Genomic DNA, 18,911 nt, shown 5'->3' on the forward strand with positions numbered 1-18,911 from the left:
GAATCAATTGTGTGTATGGAGTGTATGTGCAAATTTTCATGAATCTAGTGGACCTTGTGGGGACCCGAGGCCACCTGATTTCACAGGCCTTGTGGGTACTGGTGTCCCCACAAGGATAGGAAACGTTTTTCTTGTATAATTTGCTCACAATGTAGGTTACTTTTAATTTTCGGGAGTTTATAGTTTTACTGTGTTATTTGTCACATAATTTCAACGAACACATCAGACTACGACTGTGATTTCCCTCGGTCCCACAGTGTATGTGCACTAACAGAGTCCCACAAGGTAGCATATGCGCGTATGTGTGTGTGTGTGTGTGTGTGAGAGAGAGAGAGAGAGAGAGAGAGAGAGAGAGAGAGAGAGAGAGAGAGAGAGAGAGAGAGAGAGAGAGAGAGAGAGAGAGAGAGAGAGAGAGAGAGAGAGAGAGAGAGAGAGAGAAGAGAGAGAGAGAGAGAGAGAGAGAGAGAGAGAGAGAGAGAGAGAGAGAGAGAGAGAGAGAGAGAGAGAGAGAGAGAGAGAGAGAGAGAGAGAGAGAGAGAGAGAGAGAGAGAGAGAGAGAAGAGAGAGAGAGAGAGAGAGAGAGAGAGAGAGAGAGAGAGAGAGAGAGAGAGAGAGAGAGAGAGAGAGAGAGAGAGAGAGAGAGAGAGAGAGAGAGAGAGAGAGAGAGAGAGAGAGAGAGAGAGAGAGAGAGAGAGAGAGAGAGAGAGAGAGAGAGAGAGAGAGAGAGAGAGAGAGAGAGAGAGAGAGAGAGAGAGAGAGTGTGTGTGTGTGTGTGTGAGTGTGAGTGTGTGTGAACAAGTTGTGTAGCTTGTGGAAAGCAGACTAGAAATATATTCAACACTTCATAGAAATATATGTTAACAAAGTGGAAAGTATGCAACGATGTTATTGCGAAAGAAAAACTAATGTAAGAGGAAAGTGAACATACATATACAGTTTTTCTTAATCACAAGACAGAGTTGGACACAGCAACGACATTAGAAGAAAACAACCCCTAGTTACCTTCAGTCCAGAAACGTCTTGTCAATTTCTTAACTTATTATTATTGACTCATAATGTGTGTTAACACAACTTATGACACATAGCTGAATAAAATAACAAGTTTCTTGCCTAAAATATTGCCAATCAACCGAATTTGATTGAATTTCTGACGAGTATTGAGTCAGAGAAAATCGAACTGAGCTAAAGGAACCTTCCTCGAAGTATAGCTATATATAATAACCCATGGCGTGACATCCCTCGAAGGGCCTTGGCTTATCTCCCAACTTCCGGTCTCCCTCCCACAATCCTACCTAGTGGTGTGGAATTCTTCAAACGGTAATGAGGTGACGTGGGGTCAGCACGTCGAACCCTCAGCCGTCATAGGAGATTTTTATGACCGGGTTACGCTACCCAGAGACTGAACCCAGGTGGACTCAAACCCATGTGTGAAGTTAAAACAATGCAAAATCTTCCGTTCCCCCACCTACAATTTTGCACTTTACACTACACCTCTACAGAAATGTCTATGTCTTCATCTCTCAAACAGAGTACTTCAAATAATGTGAGCATGTTGGCGTGCTGTAGGAGGATCGTGTTTGTTTGTGGAATCAAAGGTTGTTGATTCAAACTTCTTGCTTCTTTGTGGAGACTTTTTCAGAAAGTAAACGGCCTTGGATGAGAATACTTATCTACATTTCTGAGAAATTTCCGTTTATATTTATGCAATTTACTTCCAGCATTTCTTGAAGACATTTTAATCGTAGTAAGCAAGATGCAGCGTGGAATGAGAAGAAACATGTGATGTTAATTCTGAGGTGGGTAGTTTCAAATGCAAAATATAGCATAAAATTTGTGGTTGTATCATGGAAAACAAATTGAAGAGCGCAAGCAAACAACATTCTATTCGTATATATATTTGTATTTTTTTATTAAAACTACTTTATGCACATACAGACTTATGGGACTCAACCTACATTATAAACTGGAATCCGAACCAATGTGTAATGTGACTCCACCGGGTGTGGAGCCCAGAACACATTGATTACAACATGCTGTCAAGAACAGATCTTAATGACCTGTAAGTTCTTAATATGTGTTAACTTATGACAGCTGAACGAAAGGAAAAGTTTTTCCTGAAATCCTGCCAATCACTGAAAGATTAAGAACATTAGTAGAAGCATTACTTGAGGCATGCACAGTGGTGACAATTAGAAAGGTGTGGAGGGGCAGTTACCCCTGCACTATGCTAAATCTTATCTACCAAGGGAAGAAAGTAAACTGTCCTTGCCCCCCACGAGTTTTGGCACCTTACCCATCAGTTTTGAAACTCAATCGCCGCCACTGAGCATGCATTGCATAAATATTTACAGTAATATCATATAATCTTATATTACGTTATTACAACACTTCGTACTCGGTAAATAAAATTAAAAAAAATAATCAGGAAAGGGTGGGATGTGAACCTATGATGTTTCGATCTTGACAAAAACAGTAAAAAAAAAAATTTGCTGTCATCTAACCAACTACTCCAGGAGATTACTAACGGAATACTCAGTAAAGCACGTTGATCTCAGTTGAAGCAACCTTGTGCCAGAGTTTCAAACCATTTTTCGCCAAGAACCAAGGAAAAGGCACACTTTGCAGAATCGTTTGGTGTTGTGCAAGGTATCTTTACTACAGATTTCGTATAAATCATCAGAAATTTGCCTCTGCATTCAAATGTGACGGCAATTCTTTCCAGGTGGATGAGAACCTGTTCAGTGTTTCAAAATGCACATAAATTTCCCTATTTTCAAATTCATAGCGAAGAATCGTGAAATATTTTCACCATTTGTATTTCAACTTAATTTTTTTTGTCTACTCATGTATTTTATTACTGCTTTAGGGTATCTTAACTTCATGGAATATGAATGAATGAAAAAAAAATCACGAGCGTTTCCATTTAGGAAGAATTAATGTTGCAAAGTTGGCTACTTTTAGTTGGCTCCAAAGTGCTATGCTGCCAAATTTATGAGTTCCGGACTTTGAAATTTTTGAGGGAGGTCAAATAAGATGTTTCGAAGTGTACATTTTCATATTTTATTTATGAGGTATATATTTTTAATCACATTGCCACATCACTTCAAACAGCCCACCCCAAATGAGTTAAAAAAAAAGAAACAACATCCCAGCAGCAATTTTTTGTATATTCGAACACTATGATATGGTGCGATAGCCCAAGTTTTTAACCCAGTATACACCACTGATTAGAACATTGAATACATTGCACAAGTGATGTTTCCCCATTGCAAATTGATTTTTTTTTTTTTGCTGTGGTTATCCTCACCTCATTCATGGCTGTGGCCAGTGCCTAAACCACCTACTTTTGCTGTAAAAAATTCCATGAACTATTTGAACCTGCGTATTGTGTTGAATTTCAGCACAGTATCTTCCCTGTAAACTTGCTATAACAGTTCGTAAACTTCTGTGGTGGATTTCTTCAGATGGATATTACGAGGGCAAATCGAAAAGTCTTTGCCCCTATTTTTTTCAGCCTAAATATTAGTGTGATTGAGAAACCGAGATATACATTTAATGCAATAGGTTTTTCTTGGAACGGCCCAGCGTTAACTCTCGGCTGCTCCGCGGCATGGCACTGCTGTCAGTTTGCAAAAATGGCTGTAGTACTCAACACTTCCTCGTCGTATGAGCAGCAAAGTGTTATTCATTTTCTATGGAGCAAGAGACAAACTCACATGGAGATACATAAAAAAGTGCAGCCGACGTATGGGCACAAGTGTGCGGTGGTGGTGGTGTGAGTTCGAAAATGGCCGAGAAGACCTTCATGACACAATGAGCGGTGGGGGGGGGGGGATTCTCATCCACCTCGGAAAGTGTCCTTCAGATGCACTCGCCGATCTGCTTTCACCAGTGCATCCATGCAGGCAACATTTTCCATTGTGTTTACGACATCGTTCATGAATCATTGGAGTATTCTGGCAGGACAGTGGTTCACTTGCGATGACGAAGTGAAGACCGCTGTCCGGCAGTGGTTTGACGATCAACTGGCCGAATTCTACAACAGCGGCATCTCCAAACTAGTGGTGCGATGGGACAAATGCCTGAAGTGCTGTGGTGACTATGTGGAAAAATAGTGCAAGGTACATAGAACAATTCCTATATTTTGATTTCGCTGCATGTTTATTATTTCGATTGAAGAAAAAATGATGCAAAGACTTTTTAATGAGCAAGACTGCAGTCTGGAGGCGAATATCTGCTAGTTAGGCATCCATACTAATCGCAAATAATAACACCCTCACCCTGTTTAATAGCAGGGGTGGAAATGGTCAGTAAAAGTAAATTTTTTCATCACAGTCAATAATTTTTGTTTGTGCAACTGCAATTTGTGTTTTTTTTAAAAAAAATGTTACTTCTTTACAATTTCTCAGCAAGTTGTTTTTTATTAATTCGATTAAAGGTAAAGCATATTTAGTACCATTTCTCCTAACAGTGATGAAGGCATTTATTTAGTATTAGCTTTCTTGAATTTTCAAAAAGTTCTAATATTACTGCCTTAGAGCCACTTTTTCTACTATTATTGTATGGGGAGAAAACAATAGAAGAAAAGAAGAATGTATTGAAGTGTAGAAATCTATAGAGAAACAAGAATTTATTAATAATACTTTTTCAGCAAAATTCATAGACAAACCTAAAGTAGAGAAACATATGTTTGCATTCAAATATATGCTACACATATCTGCAAGGGCCCACTGCTTATCGACTTTCTCGAGCAGGGGACCAAAATCAATGCAAGGTACTATGAAGACACTTTGCACAAACTGAGGTGTGCCATCAAATCAAAATTCCCTGGAATGCTATTGAACAGCATCATCCTTTTCCATAATAACACCTGCTCAAATGCTTTCAATCTGATGAGGGATATCCTTCAGGTATTTGGCTGGGAAACACTTCATAATCCTCCCTACATCCCAGACCTTTCCCCACGCGATTTTCACAATTTTGGTAACCTGAAGACACATTCATGGACATCGGTTTCAGTCAGATGAGGTTGTATCCGACTGAGTAAGTTTTTGGATCCGTCAGCAGCCGACATGATTCTGCAAGAATAGAATTGGCTGTCTTATCTCCCAGTGGGATAAATGTGTTCACAGTTATAGAGATTACATTTTAAATTAAACTTTTTGGTGGCTGACCTGTTTTCATTTCACTACCCCATTACAATATTATATTAAAATTAATTTACATTGGGGTGATCTTGGTATATAAATAAAAAGGCACTGAAATTGTTTAATGGCAACGCAGTATTTCTTGTAAGTCTTGAAGCTTTCCTGGCGACGGATGAAAATATTCTCTCGGGCTATCAACGAAGTGAGTTGTGATAAGGATTTCAAGCTTTCAAGAGGTAACGTTGCTCTTATCTTCAGGGTAGAAGTGCAGTGCTGAGCGTTAACTCGGAACTTGGTTTATAAGTTTATGTGTCTTCGTATATGGAGGTTCCCGGTGAAGATGGCGTATCAATCGGGAGCTTTGTCTGCTGCATCCATGCTGCTGGTTGACTATTGCTAGCCAATCTGAGTCCAATTCAAGCCCCATGCCGCGAAACAGATTTTTTCCCTCCATGAATGACTATTGCTTCTTTTATGATGCAGTCCCAGTAGTTTGATGATTTGTCTATAATTTCTGTGTTGTTAAAATCTATTTATGGCTCTTGTTGATTGAATGTACTGTTGGTTCCAACATTTATAAGCTAGCGGAACATTGGCTCGAATTGGAATTGGCCTGGCTAGTGATAGTAAACCAGCAGTGTGGATGCAACAGACACGTCTCCCGATTGGTCCACCATCTTCACCAGGAACCTCCATCTCCAAACACACATACACAGGTTGACCCTCAGCACTGCACTTCTACCCTGAAGATGAGTGTGACGTTAGCTCTGGAAAGCTTGGAATACTTTCCACACCTCACCTGGTAGATAGCCCGAGATAATCTTTTCAATAGTATTCCTTGTATTGTTTTTATATCAATATGCATGACATTGAAAATGAATTAGGAAGAAAGAAAGTTAAACACATCTCCATGCACATTTTACTTCATGGTGTGACTTTAATGCAAGTTACGCAAGATTTTACTTCATTGTAGTCATTGTATAACAACAATCATAACTGTAATAATAAACATTGTTATGCTGTGAAATATCATAGTATCAACTGACATGTGGTATTTTAAATAACATGTTATTATATTTATGTTCTACTATATTTTTTTTTCTGTGAGAGGTATCAAATTTTAAATGTAATATGTGGGCAAATGAATACCAATAAGGATGCTGTTCCTGTGTATGAGCTTTTATAGTGCATCTGTGCATATTTTTAACACACAATAATTTTTTTTCCAGAGTTTCCATTGGCTGTCAAATTGGGAACTATAACAAAAGAAGGCAAAGCTGATGTTTTCAGTTATGATGAAGATGATATGGTTGAGGATCCATACTTAGCTCAACATCTGGCTCACTTCGGGATAAATGTGGCTCAAATGGAGAAGGTAAATTAGATTCCTTGCAATATAATTAATTAGTGGTTGATTTACTTAAGCCATTTATCCTGGGGGTCCTGAAAACCTGGAAATCAACCTCTTAGTGAAAAAGTTAGGAGATTTTGAAAATACATAAAAAAAACTGGCATTGTCAGGAAATATCAAGTTTTTTTTTCTTTTTCATTGCCAAGATTTGGAAATTAAATTAAATTTCACTTTTCTTGAACCAGCTTGTTGGCAAGAGATTTTTTGTTCATTTAATTTGAAAAACTCTCATAAACTTGATTCTCTTGCGTATGAAGTGATATTTAACACTTTAACTAAAGTACTCTTGTCACAGAGCATTTTTTACTTTTGTAACATGCTCAGGTAATGTTCAGAGTAATTAATGAAGTTTAATTTTATCCTGGTTAATTTGGGAGGGATTTCAAATTTCCTGCCAAAAACAAGTACAGTTTTTACATTAGAATTTTTTTTTTACCTCTGAAAATATCAGCAGCAAGTGTGTAATTCTTGTCACAAGACTGGAACAAACAAACAGGCAAAATGCAGGTATATCCCATCCCATCATATCCCATCGTTGCCCATGTGGTGACCTGGCAATTTTCAAATTTTGTATTTTTTTTACTTTTATCTTCATCAACTTGATAAAAACCTGAAATTTTTCATACTTGAAAGACCTGGAAAATTCAGGGAATTTTGTTTTTACAAAATTGTAGATACCCTGTGATTCCCTGTGATTAAATGAATTGATAAAAAGGCCAATCACAGAGGAATGCCCATGACCATTGTGGTAATATTTGCTTTCTATTGCATGGAATTACAGAATAGGTATTGCACTGGGTTTACGTAAAGGATTGGCTTATTTGATTGTAACAAACATGTTTTCAAATACTTGGATCATTTTAAAACGATAGTGAATGATTTTGATTTGCTTTTATCAAATATTATGGCACTTTTATTTTGTAGTTTCTTGTGCATGAAACCTTTATGTCAGTAAAATAAGTGGTTGGGGGCATATGTATAGTGCAGGGTTAGCCTAAAAGAAATAGACTCTTTAAAAGTTTTACAGAAAGAAGAGTTTTAATAATAGTGCTGAAATACTTACATGGTTTGAAGAATAGTCCAGAAGTTTACATTGGTAATTTACAAGTGTTCTATGTGTGACCCTTTTGTAACATGACAGATACCAGTTCTCTCCAAACACTTCTCAGCATGTCCATGTCAACAGTTGCAGCAGATGTTGTGATGCGTTATTTAAGATCGTCCACACTCTTAGGAAGGGGAGGACCATACCGTGTTCTGAAACGATGCTGTACGACAGTAACAGAATTTGTTTTCACAAATTCAAGCATGCAGAAAGCCTTCTCCACCTGGCTAGCGGCCATTCTTCTCTATACAACAGTACTAAATGCTTTCTGATGTAACTAACAAATTTCAATTTATAAAGTGTTAAAACTGTCTATTTCTTTTAGGTTAACCCTGTATTTTTATTATATTTTCAGACAGAAAAATCCATGGTGGAACTGGAACTTGACATCAATAAGAAATTTGGAGAATGGGGTGCTTTCTTAGAAAGTGGAACTCCACTGAAGCCTTTGTATGGTCCAGGATATACAGGGCTCTTCAATTTAGGGAATTCTTGTTACATGAATAGCATTATGCAAGTTGTTTTCAGCATACCTGATTTTCAGAAACGGTAAGAGTTGCTTGTTAAATATTACCTCATAGTTTTGGTTTTGGATTAGAACCTTCTCTTTATGAGAGGAATTGTGCATTTAGTTTTCTAGTCCAGAAACGAGTATGGGTTTAATGCTATTGTTGGGTACAAAGGCGTGAAGTTCAATTCTGAAACAATTTTTTTCCCACTGAATTTAAAAATATGATTATATTAAATGACTGTTTGGGCATTTGGCTGCTACAGGGCAGCATTTCAAAAGGTTTGAATTATTAATATCCACATGTTACTACTTACTTACGTATCCACATAACAGTTTGTTTCCTTCGATTAATTTTGGTGCCTACTATCACCATGAACTTGTATGTATCGGCTTAGGGGACTTTCCAGTTTGCATTGTTATGCCAATGGCCGCTAGGTATGCTTGTGTTGCTGTTGGTGGTTTGTCTTTTGTGTGTGTGTATGGGGGGTACACTTTCTTGGTACAAAACAATGAGATTCTCCCCTGCCCCTACTTGCAATTGTTTTTTTAGTTTTGACTTCCCTAAGGGGCCATTTTTATAATGGTCACCTGTAAAAATAATGTTACCGATTTGAAGGTAAAAAATATATTCAAAATTGAGTCACAGGCTTGTTTCTTCCATTGATGACATTAAATCCATCAAATTGTAAATGTTTAATTTTTAAAATAATTTCATTTTTTGGAACTGGAAGTCTGTATGGTCCATGTACCCCAATGCTCATTTTTGTATTTTTAACTTGAAAGCAATGCTTTCAGTACCAACCTTCTTCAATGATTGCATTAAATCCCAATAATAATTTCTGGTCTGTCCGAGGTTGTACTGTATGCTTTAAATGCTTCGTTCTTCATTTGCTTATCTGTTTTAGCAAGCATCTTCACCTTGCAATAAACCTAGAGGTACAACATTAATTTAAGAGAACTAAATAAATGACAATTTGATTAAGACTAAAAGTGACATATACTTGTATTTAATACAAATACTCAAAACCTGCCTTCTTTATCAACGTTGGAATCCATTAAAAGGTTAAAATCCTCCTCATTTCATACTTTCTTTCATAAATTGATGAAAACATTGGTTGCATTAGAATTTTGTTGCCACAAAATGCATTAGCCCTCCCTTATATTGTAAAAATTGCCATAATTTTTTTTGAATTTAAAAAAAAAATCAACTGATACGTTAATTGATTTTCTTTCCTTAAAGGAAAACTTGAATAACTAATGACTGTCGGTAGTTACTCATTTTGTTTTATCAGATTTCCAGTTCATATATTTTTTCTAAAAAAATATTTTTTTCCAAGATACTTCTGTGAAGGGGTAGACAAAACTAAAGATAATTAAGCCACCAGTCCCTTTTTCTTAGGAGACAGCTCTTTTTTTTTTTCAAATATGGGCTAAGAAAACCATGAATCCAACTAAAATAAGGTACGAAATTTGATCTTAGAACATTTATTTTTTAATTAATACAAGATTGCTTTAGACATAATTAATTCTTCCACTGGAGTAGCTTTTCTAAAGAAGGCTCAACTGGTAACAGCATGAGTAATTATTAGGGACGGGACCGATTAATCGGTACTCTATCGGTATCAGCCGATATAGGCATATCGGTGTATCGGTAAAATTACCCATTATTTTACCAATCCGATATATCGATAAATATCTTATAATTTTGTGCAAAATTCTGCCATTTTGTTGTAATTTTTATGGATAATCTCGATGCCCTACTTTTAAAAAAGTAATTGTCTAAATATTCAACTTCTTTTGCACTGCAGTCACCTCGAAACACATATTTATTAAGGAGGTCAATGAACATTTCAGGTTCTTCATGTACCATTTCTAGAGGCACATATTTTTGGTAAATAAAAAAGCAAAATTTCGGTACAAAAACAGAGTCTATTTCGGGTTCAAAAGCGGTAAATAAAATGAAATTTCGCTGTTATAGCAGTGAATAATCACATGAAAAGTGCTATATAAGATGACATTTTGGTTTTAAAATTGTGAATATAATCCTAAATTTGATTTAAAACTGCACTTATTACACAAAAATAAACTTATCCCTTCTAATAGCACATTTATGTAGTTACCAGAGTATTAAGTTTATTCTTGTGTAAAGGGGTCTGTTTTTGCTTCTCAAATATTTACGGCAGAATTAATCAATTTTCCGTGAATTGCATAACTCACAGGATACTTCAGACTTCATAAAGTGTCGCGTCAGTATATAAACGGTAAATTTCGTGTTTAGGAGTTAATTTCGCATTTTGTAGTTCATTTCACATTATTTCGTGACAAAATAGTGTAGAAAAATACACCTCACACCTTTCAGAAACATGAAAAATGAAAATTACATGTTATTTCATATTTCGTGTTTTCGTCAAAAACGAAATTTGCATGCCTCTAACCATTTCTAATTTTATATTGGATCGGTAGAATATCGGTTATCAGTATATTTTTTATCAGTACTTTATCAGTATCTGCTAAAATTTCATATCGACCCATCCCTAGTAGTTATTCAATACATTCTAATACATGGCCTACTCTACTGTATCACTGTAGATTTTAAAATTCGGCTTGCAACAGTTCAAAAATTTATTAAGGCATATGTATTATGATGCACATAATACAGAAAAGACACCAATATTAAAAAACACATACTGTTGTAGTTATTTAAAAAAAGGTAGTTAATAAAGGAAGGTTCCATAACCAAAATCTGAAACATTTTTAAATATTTTTTTTTTAGTACTGAATTTTAAAATGTAGGCCCGATGGCGACTGGGCATGCTGTATTTTTCTACCCCTGCTTCTGTGTATATACAATCTGTCTTAGAGCTCTATTTTTTTCAGATTTTGACCATAAGAGACTTGTTAATAAAGTAAGGGCCAGTCAGGTATATTGTTAAAGAATTAGGATTCAATCTGTTGGTGTTTTAGCTAAAATGTTACTTAGTTTTAGATCCTGACCTGCTTTTTTTAATGTAGTTACCACAAGTATTCACAATTTTAAATGTTCTTTTGAATTTCATATTCCGTAACATAATTAAAAATTATGTATTGCATTTTTTTCTGCAGATTTGTTGAGGAGGCACAACAAGTATACAACAGTGCATCCAATGATCCTGCATCAGATTTCAATGTACAAATGTAAGTGTTATACTCATAGAGAAGATGACAAGAATAATATTTGTTTGAAAAAAGTTGATATTAGGTAATGTGCACTAAAATTTAGATAACAATGATCTGTAACAATATGAATAAATTTAGTTCATACCTTCAGTAATGTACATTCTAGGAATAAATATCTGGATACTGAGAGGAAACATTTGATTAGGTGTGTACCTTTCTAATGTTGTTCATGTGTTGATATTTTGATCACCTGGACAATTCCTCTGCATATACAATGAGACCCTGATTTTACATTTTCCTGCATTATACATTCAATTTCCATCTTCCCCATAGAGTAAGATATAAAATTTTCCTGCATAACAGTTTCGTGTATTTTAAGTTTTCTTACCTTGGTACCCTGAATAATCTCAAATCAGGGTTCCCCTGTATTCACAGTGTTTGTTAATTGTTGCACATGATCATAAATGAATCACTTTGTTTCTAGTAAAGAACTTGCATAATTGAAACAAAATTTGAATATTGCACATTTGTTTCGTGCAATTAAGAGTTAGATGTAGTCATTTTTCATAGTGTACATATCCCAAATTGTGTGGGGTCAACCTCACTTCCACGTATGTACACTTTGGACTGCATTTAGCAGACTAATGAGGCTTTGTCACCTGGGTCTGCAACCAGGATAATCCTGTGGGACTTGGCTTGTCTCTACATACATTTTTTACCCTCCATCATGTCACTATTTATACCCGTCATCACAATTAGCCAGTAGTGCCAGAAAAACGATGTAAAATAATCGAACTCAATCGATCAATCAATCCCAAATTGAGTGTACCTCCTCTTAACTTATTTTCTTATTTTTTTTTGTAAGCCAAAACATCGTGCAAAATATGAAAATACATTTGAGGCCAGAGAAAAGAATTGTTCTCTTCAAATTAATTTACTTATTTATTAAGGCTTACAGAAATTTAAAAATTCTTCATTGCTTATATAAGTTTCTAATATCTGGAAAGATGTACGCATTCATAAAAAAAAACTGTTTGTCACAAAAATTATTACATGATAATGAGAATTCATTTGATCTATTCTGGTTAATATATAATATTTGTGAAAATATATTTCAAGACTTGCTTACTGTAAGTATTATCCCTTTTGTGCATATTTTTCTTCCTTCTCCTGAACGTACGTGCTTGTATTCCCATGTATTAATGCATACATAGGATAGATGTTGATACATAAGAGATTCTTTTGCTACTTTTTCCTGTTACGTTATTTACAAATTTCTTTCCATTCTGATTACAGGACAAAGATGGGCGTTGGTTTGCTTTCAGGGAAATATTCTAAATATCCACCAGAAGGTGTGGAGAAGGTTGACGAAGATCTAATTGGGGTCCGTCCGCAGATGTTCAAGAATCTCATAGGAAAGGGACATCCCGACTTCTCCACAAAGAGACAACAAGATGCTCAGGAATTTTTCTTTCACCTCATTAATGTTTTAGAGGTAATTAAGTAATATTGAATCTCATTAATGTTTTAGAGGTAATTAAGTAATATTGAATGTAATCATAATCTGTTTAACTTTATTCTCTTTGAACAGGAAATATAAATTTCATAGGCAGCTGATCAATTTTAACCTTTCTTTAAAAACAATTACTCTGTTCAGAACTTGTTCTAGAGAGGGGCAATTTATGTACTTGCCTGAGGACCAGCGTTCGGAGTACCTGCATCAGATAACTGTTTATTACAACTGTATTGGGCACCAGTGCTTCAGGTTCAGAAACTAATATCTGAGATTTTCCAAGACTTCATATGTTCATGCAAACAATTTTATTTGTTATGAAGAGTTAACAAGTATCAAATTGAATATCACACTTGTGTTTCACTAGCCTTTTTAATAAAAACTTGCACTTACATAGAAATCTTCAGTCTAGCAATAGGATATTCCACAAACCTAATTCAGGAGAATTTTAAAGTTATGTAAGACGTAACTGAGTTACTAAAGATATATCCGCGAAAAATCAAAGAGACACATGCAATTATGCACTTTCCGCACGAGCTGAATATCGACAGCGGTCAGGCTTATCATGTTTGGCTTCCGCTATTACAACAGCTCAAACCCATCGCGTGCAGCAGATGAAATGCCTACACCAGCACCCCTAGTCGAGGAAACAACAACAGGAACCAGAAGTCAACCTAACAGTAAAGCATCGAGTTCCCAAGTGGATGGTGGCAGATGCCACCGAAATTAATAGAACATTTACATCTAAGTTTCGCGGATGCATCTTTAGTAACTCGCTTACGTCTTATATTATCAACCGCGTTGTTTATTCCTCTCAACATGAATTTAAAGTTATGATTAACAATTTTCATTTCAATTAGAGGAGATATCAGGGAGGGAGATGGCTAAATCCCCTATCTTCCGAAAATACACCACTACTCTTGTGTACAGTATGAGTCATAAATATGGCTACACGTTTGAAGTACATGTAGTGTGTTACTGTACAATGTAGAGGGAAATGGTGAATGGTAATCTCTCCATTGAGATTACATTTTCAGTGGTTAAGGTCCCACACCAAACAGGAGTCCCAATTAACCTGTATGGGTATGAAATGGGCATAAGACAATAACTGAAAGTTATGTGAGAATTGTGGATCAACCATGGATTTGAATTTGAATCTTCGGCATTATGGACCAATGCTGTACCACTGAGCTCTAGTCTCCTACGCAAGTGTAAGTTGATAATGTCCATTCCATGTATACTGCAACTTCTTGTTAAATTAGACATCCTTGGACATGTGAACGGGAACACCATCTATCAAAAATGGAGGGAACTAATTTCGTTACACACAGAGGATCTGCAGTGGTGTACTGAAAAGTTAATGTGAAAATTGAAGCTGAACCAGGGACTGAACACACAATTTATGTGCGCCAGAAACTAGATCATGTAACTAATTCACCGGCTCGATGACCAAACACTTTTAAGTGGTCAACTTTGAAACTGACCACCGAAGTTCCCAGGTTTGAGTCCCATTGTGAGTGTCCCTTCATCAATTTCAGCTAATCATCACTCATCCTTATCATCGCAATTAGACAAGTCACAAAGTGGCAGAAAAATAATGCCATACAAGAAAAAATACATATAGAAATACAATGTTAACTAATTCTGTTGAATTTGTATTATAAATTTGGTGCAACTTAACTTTGTCCTTATTACATTTTTTCAGAGGAACAGCAGGCACAAAAGAAATCCAGCCGACTGTTTCAAGTTTAAGGTGGAAGATAGAGTCCAGTGTAACAAGTCCAGGAAAGTGAAGTACACTTACAGGACTGAATACTCGTTACCATTACCCATACCTCTGGAAGCAGCTACTAACAAGGAAGAAGTGGCAGCATATGAAGCAAGGAAGAAAGAAGCAGAAGCAACAGGCCAAAGACTGTTAGTACCTAATATTTATTATTAGATTTAAAGATTGTTTTTGTATATTTTATGAATTGTTTTAAGAACAGATAAATTGAAGTATAACAATGCAGCAGAGATTAAAATTAATTGCTTACTGGCAGCATACGGCTACTAAATTATTGTGAATATGTAGACAACAGTGAAAGCAAAGCACATAAAGATTCACGTGAATGCTCCAGAAGGAATTCTAAGCAAATGTAATTTTTCAGTCTTTGAAATATCAGCGGGTTTTTGAAAAGTGAAGAAATTTTGAAAATGCTTCACTGGTGTTGGCCAAAGGTCTAGTCAAGCCTTAATGACTAAGGAGTACATATATGTATCTATGTTAAGTGGTTGCGATCTTCCCACTTTAAAGGTAAATGTAGATGTACATGTTACCATGCTGAAAGGGTTAAACGACCTCTTGTTTTAATGTGATATCTTATATCAGGGTGTCTACCAGTCGAGAATGTCAAGAGAAAGTCAAGAAATTATGCTTGTGGTCAAGAATTTTTTATATTTTTTTTACAGTATAGTGAATTTACATTGTGATACACCTGTACTGGGATTTGATAAAACTGAATATTTGGAAATCTAAGATTGTATTCAGTTGTGGTTAAGATTTGTTCACTTCGTTTCTTAAGAATTACATTCTTGTATGCGTGAAGTTTTGTAAAAACATTAAATAAAGTAATATAACCATTTCCCATCCAGGATGAAGTCTGAAGCATTAGTTTTTACATGCATTAATAATTAAAGCAAATCTAAATCTCTTTTTAAAGTACAGCTTCAGTTTTGGTAGGAGTTTTATCATTAAATAAAAAATATTTTCTTAGTTGCTAATTTTCAACTTTATCTAAGTAGGGGTCGATTAAATAAATGTTAATACTCTGATAACTACATAAATATGATATTAGAAGGTAATGTCCATTTTGTGTAAAAAGTGTAGTTTTAAAATCAAATGTAGAGTTTCATTCACCATTTTAATATGAAAGTGCCATTTTATATACCACTTTCGATCCTAAAATGTGCCCAGTTTTTGTACCTAAATCTTGATCCTTTATTCACCATAAATATGTGGCCCTAATAATTGTGCTTTGTTTTGCAGAGATGCAGATGCCCTGGTCCGACCTCGATTAGAATTGTTTTCTTGTTTAGAAGCCTTCTCAGAACCAGAGATAGTGGAGCAGTTTTACAGTACAGCTTTAAACGAGAAGACAACAGCAAAGAAGTAAGAACTGTGCTTCATATATATAATATACATTACAAACACATCTTATATATCTTTTGCTGCTTTCATAATTCTGTGATTGGTGTTAACAGTAGCTTATCATAATTATTTTGCATCTATTTATGGATAAATTATGGGAGTGAAAGAGTACAATAGTTTTCATGAAAATACATTGTAACATTTTATTATACTTTCTTGGTCCCGGTGAAGCAAAACGTCATAAAAATTTCCCAGATTGTATGCATTCTTCTAGCCACAGATCCATGAAAATCTATAATCGAGGTTCCATTGTGTCATATTGATATTTTGTTCAGGGTATTTCAAAAGTTGCACAAACTTAATTTTGAACAATTATAACATGAAAACTGTGAGAGATATTAACATTGGTTGTTCGACATTATAAAGCCACATCCATTGAGATTTTGTAAAATACTTTGGATTGCCAGTTTATATCAAATCAAATTATTTATTATTAAATAACGACCCAAGTCCGAATAGATTATCGTTTCCAGAATGTTAAATACTAACAGTACGTTTGAACAAGTGTTCTCAGGTTAGCAGTCGGGTAAGTCTGCTTTAGCGACCAACATTTTGAATACATTCATTGCTCTCATCATCAGGGTGATTGGAGACCAAGTACAAGGTTAAGCTTGAGTCCCACATCCCTGTTGAGATTTGTGCTTTCTGAAACAATGGCTCTGGCTTCCTTTATACTTCTGTCCCGGTAACTGGCACATTTGGCTATGATTTTGGTATCTGCATGTAAAACTATGTGACCCTCATGGCGATGCCATGTACTGCTAACCCTGGTTGGAACAGTCTGATGTAGCTTTGAAGTTCATTTCATTGCTTTTCAATGGTGCATTCTGTTTGTCCTACATATGGTGTCCCACATTCACAGGGTATATGGTATACTCCTATAATAAGGAGTTTCAGGTCATCCTTGAGCTGAGAAGGGCCTTGGTCTTGACTGATGGTCTATGGATGCCTGTGCCTGGTGAGATTCAACTTGTTTTCTTGTGTCCAATGTTCAATGAATGCAACACCATAATGGTATGTTTCTCTCGTGTGTGCTACAAGCAGAGGGGCTGTATGTGTGACAGTATTTAAATATATCTCTGTGGACGAGGCTTTATAATGCAGAAAATCTGTTGCGAATATCTCTTCATGTCACAATCATTCAAATTTAGGGATGCATGACTTGTGAAACATTGTAATCCTTGTATGTGATGTCTATACTATTTAACATAATCAGTGTTCTCTGAATGTTAGTGACAATGGTTCTGCATTAGCATGCAATGTTAATTATGTTAGAAATAGCATAGTTTAAATCACTAGACAATGAGTAATGTCCAATTAACATTGCATGATAATCAATGTTCCATCTTCATTGTTGCAATTAGCCAAAAGTGGCAGAAAAGTTGTGTAAAATGAGAAAAAATGCAATTCAGTATACCATATGTACTCGTGCACACTTTTTGTCCCCAAAAACTGGGGTGCGTATTATGCACGGAATAACTCGGACAGCCAACATTAAAAAACCACACATGTTTTCACTCTGTCACTGCATATAACATGTATATATCAACAACCACAAATACAAATTACCAGGTTTGATTTTTTCAGTAATAATAATTACGTGGCCGCGGTGGCTCAGTCGGTAACGTGTCTGACTACCATGCTAAAGGTCCCAGGTTCGATCCCCGGCCGGTTCAAATCCGGGAACTTTTCTAACGGTGGAAGCGGCCCCGGTGCCTACCCAGCATCGAATAACATGGGTACCTGGGGGAAACCCTGGGGTAAAGGCGGTCAGGGGCGTGATGCTGATCACATCACCCCTACTCACGACCGGATCAAGAAAGTGTGGGGCGTTACCCCCACACCCCCTATACACCTTCATGGCGTGGTGCTATGCACAGGGGAACACTTTACCTTTACCTTTAGTAATAATAATTAAAAAGGAAATATATATAAAAATGAAATTGCCATTTCCCATGATTTTTCACTTTATAACGGAACATTTTGCAACATCGAGAAAAGTGGCATTGCACCGTTCTGGCAGAATTTGAGTGTGCACCTTGCATTACGCGGCATGTGTATCAGCGGTATTTGTCAGGCGAGAAATAATAGAAAATGACTTCCTAAGCACTGCAAATCTATAACTAATTTTGATCTCGCTTTCTTCTACTACAGAATAAAGCTGGTTACAGAAGTGAAAGCTTTGGGGAGGGGAGGGGGTGGTAACTCATTGTATACACAAGACGATATTCTCCTCTTGGTCCACATAGCACTAGGTGACTCATTGAATAGGTCATTCGCTTTTGATCGGCATAGCAACAGCTTTACAACCTAAGAATGCCATTTCTTGAACCTGAATTGTACTGCGTATTATACATGAGATACAATTGTTTGTTGCTTTTCCTCATAAAAAAAACAGGATGTGCATTATATAAGCACGTGCCTTATACATACTTAATTATGGCAGTTTAGTGTGAGATATTGTTTTGCAGAACATCAAGATTAGCAACCTTTCCTGACTACCTCGTGCTGCATTTGAAGAAATTCACTCTCCGAGAAGACTGGGTCCCAATCAAGTTGGATGTGGCCGTGGAAGTTCCTGACAAACTTGACTTGTCATATTTACGTGCTACAGGGCCTCAACCAGGAGAGGAAAGTTTGCCTGACGTGAAGGGCCCTACTCCAGGTATTTTGGGTATTACATTTCCTTTACTACTTCTAGTATGTAGGGTGATCTAAAAGTCACTTGACACTGTTTTGACTGATTTTTCTTTCTTTCATTTGTGGTCAACCTCCTACTGTCATTTTGCAATTAGCTAAATAATGTTATGCTGCGTATCAGCCAAGAGAGATATATTTTGCCAATTGCTTCTAGTATTCTTATTTTGCATTGTGTGTG

General features: G+C 36.1%; 1 protein-coding gene across 1 annotated transcript in view; it reads left to right on the forward strand.

The window, feature by feature from the left end:
- Usp5 (ubiquitin specific protease 5) overlaps positions 1-18,911 on the forward strand; it is a 64,970-nt gene that overhangs the window by 31,747 nt on the left and 14,312 nt on the right. The window contains exons 5-12 of the mRNA XM_083121431.1: positions 5,733-5,863; positions 6,377-6,522; positions 8,019-8,212; positions 11,277-11,348; positions 12,627-12,825; positions 14,549-14,760; positions 15,872-15,994; positions 18,505-18,698. Of these exons, the coding sequence (XP_082977557.1) occupies positions 5,733-5,863; positions 6,377-6,522; positions 8,019-8,212; positions 11,277-11,348; positions 12,627-12,825; positions 14,549-14,760; positions 15,872-15,994; positions 18,505-18,698 (1,271 nt within the window). The remainder of the gene's footprint in view (positions 1-5,732; positions 5,864-6,376; positions 6,523-8,018; positions 8,213-11,276; positions 11,349-12,626; positions 12,826-14,548; positions 14,761-15,871; positions 15,995-18,504; positions 18,699-18,911) is intronic.

This window comes from Lepisma saccharinum, chromosome 4, assembly GCF_977018435.1.
Source record: "Lepisma saccharinum chromosome 4, izLepSacc3.1, whole genome shotgun sequence".
Lineage (NCBI taxonomy): Eukaryota > Metazoa > Arthropoda > Insecta > Zygentoma > Lepismatidae > Lepisma > Lepisma saccharinum.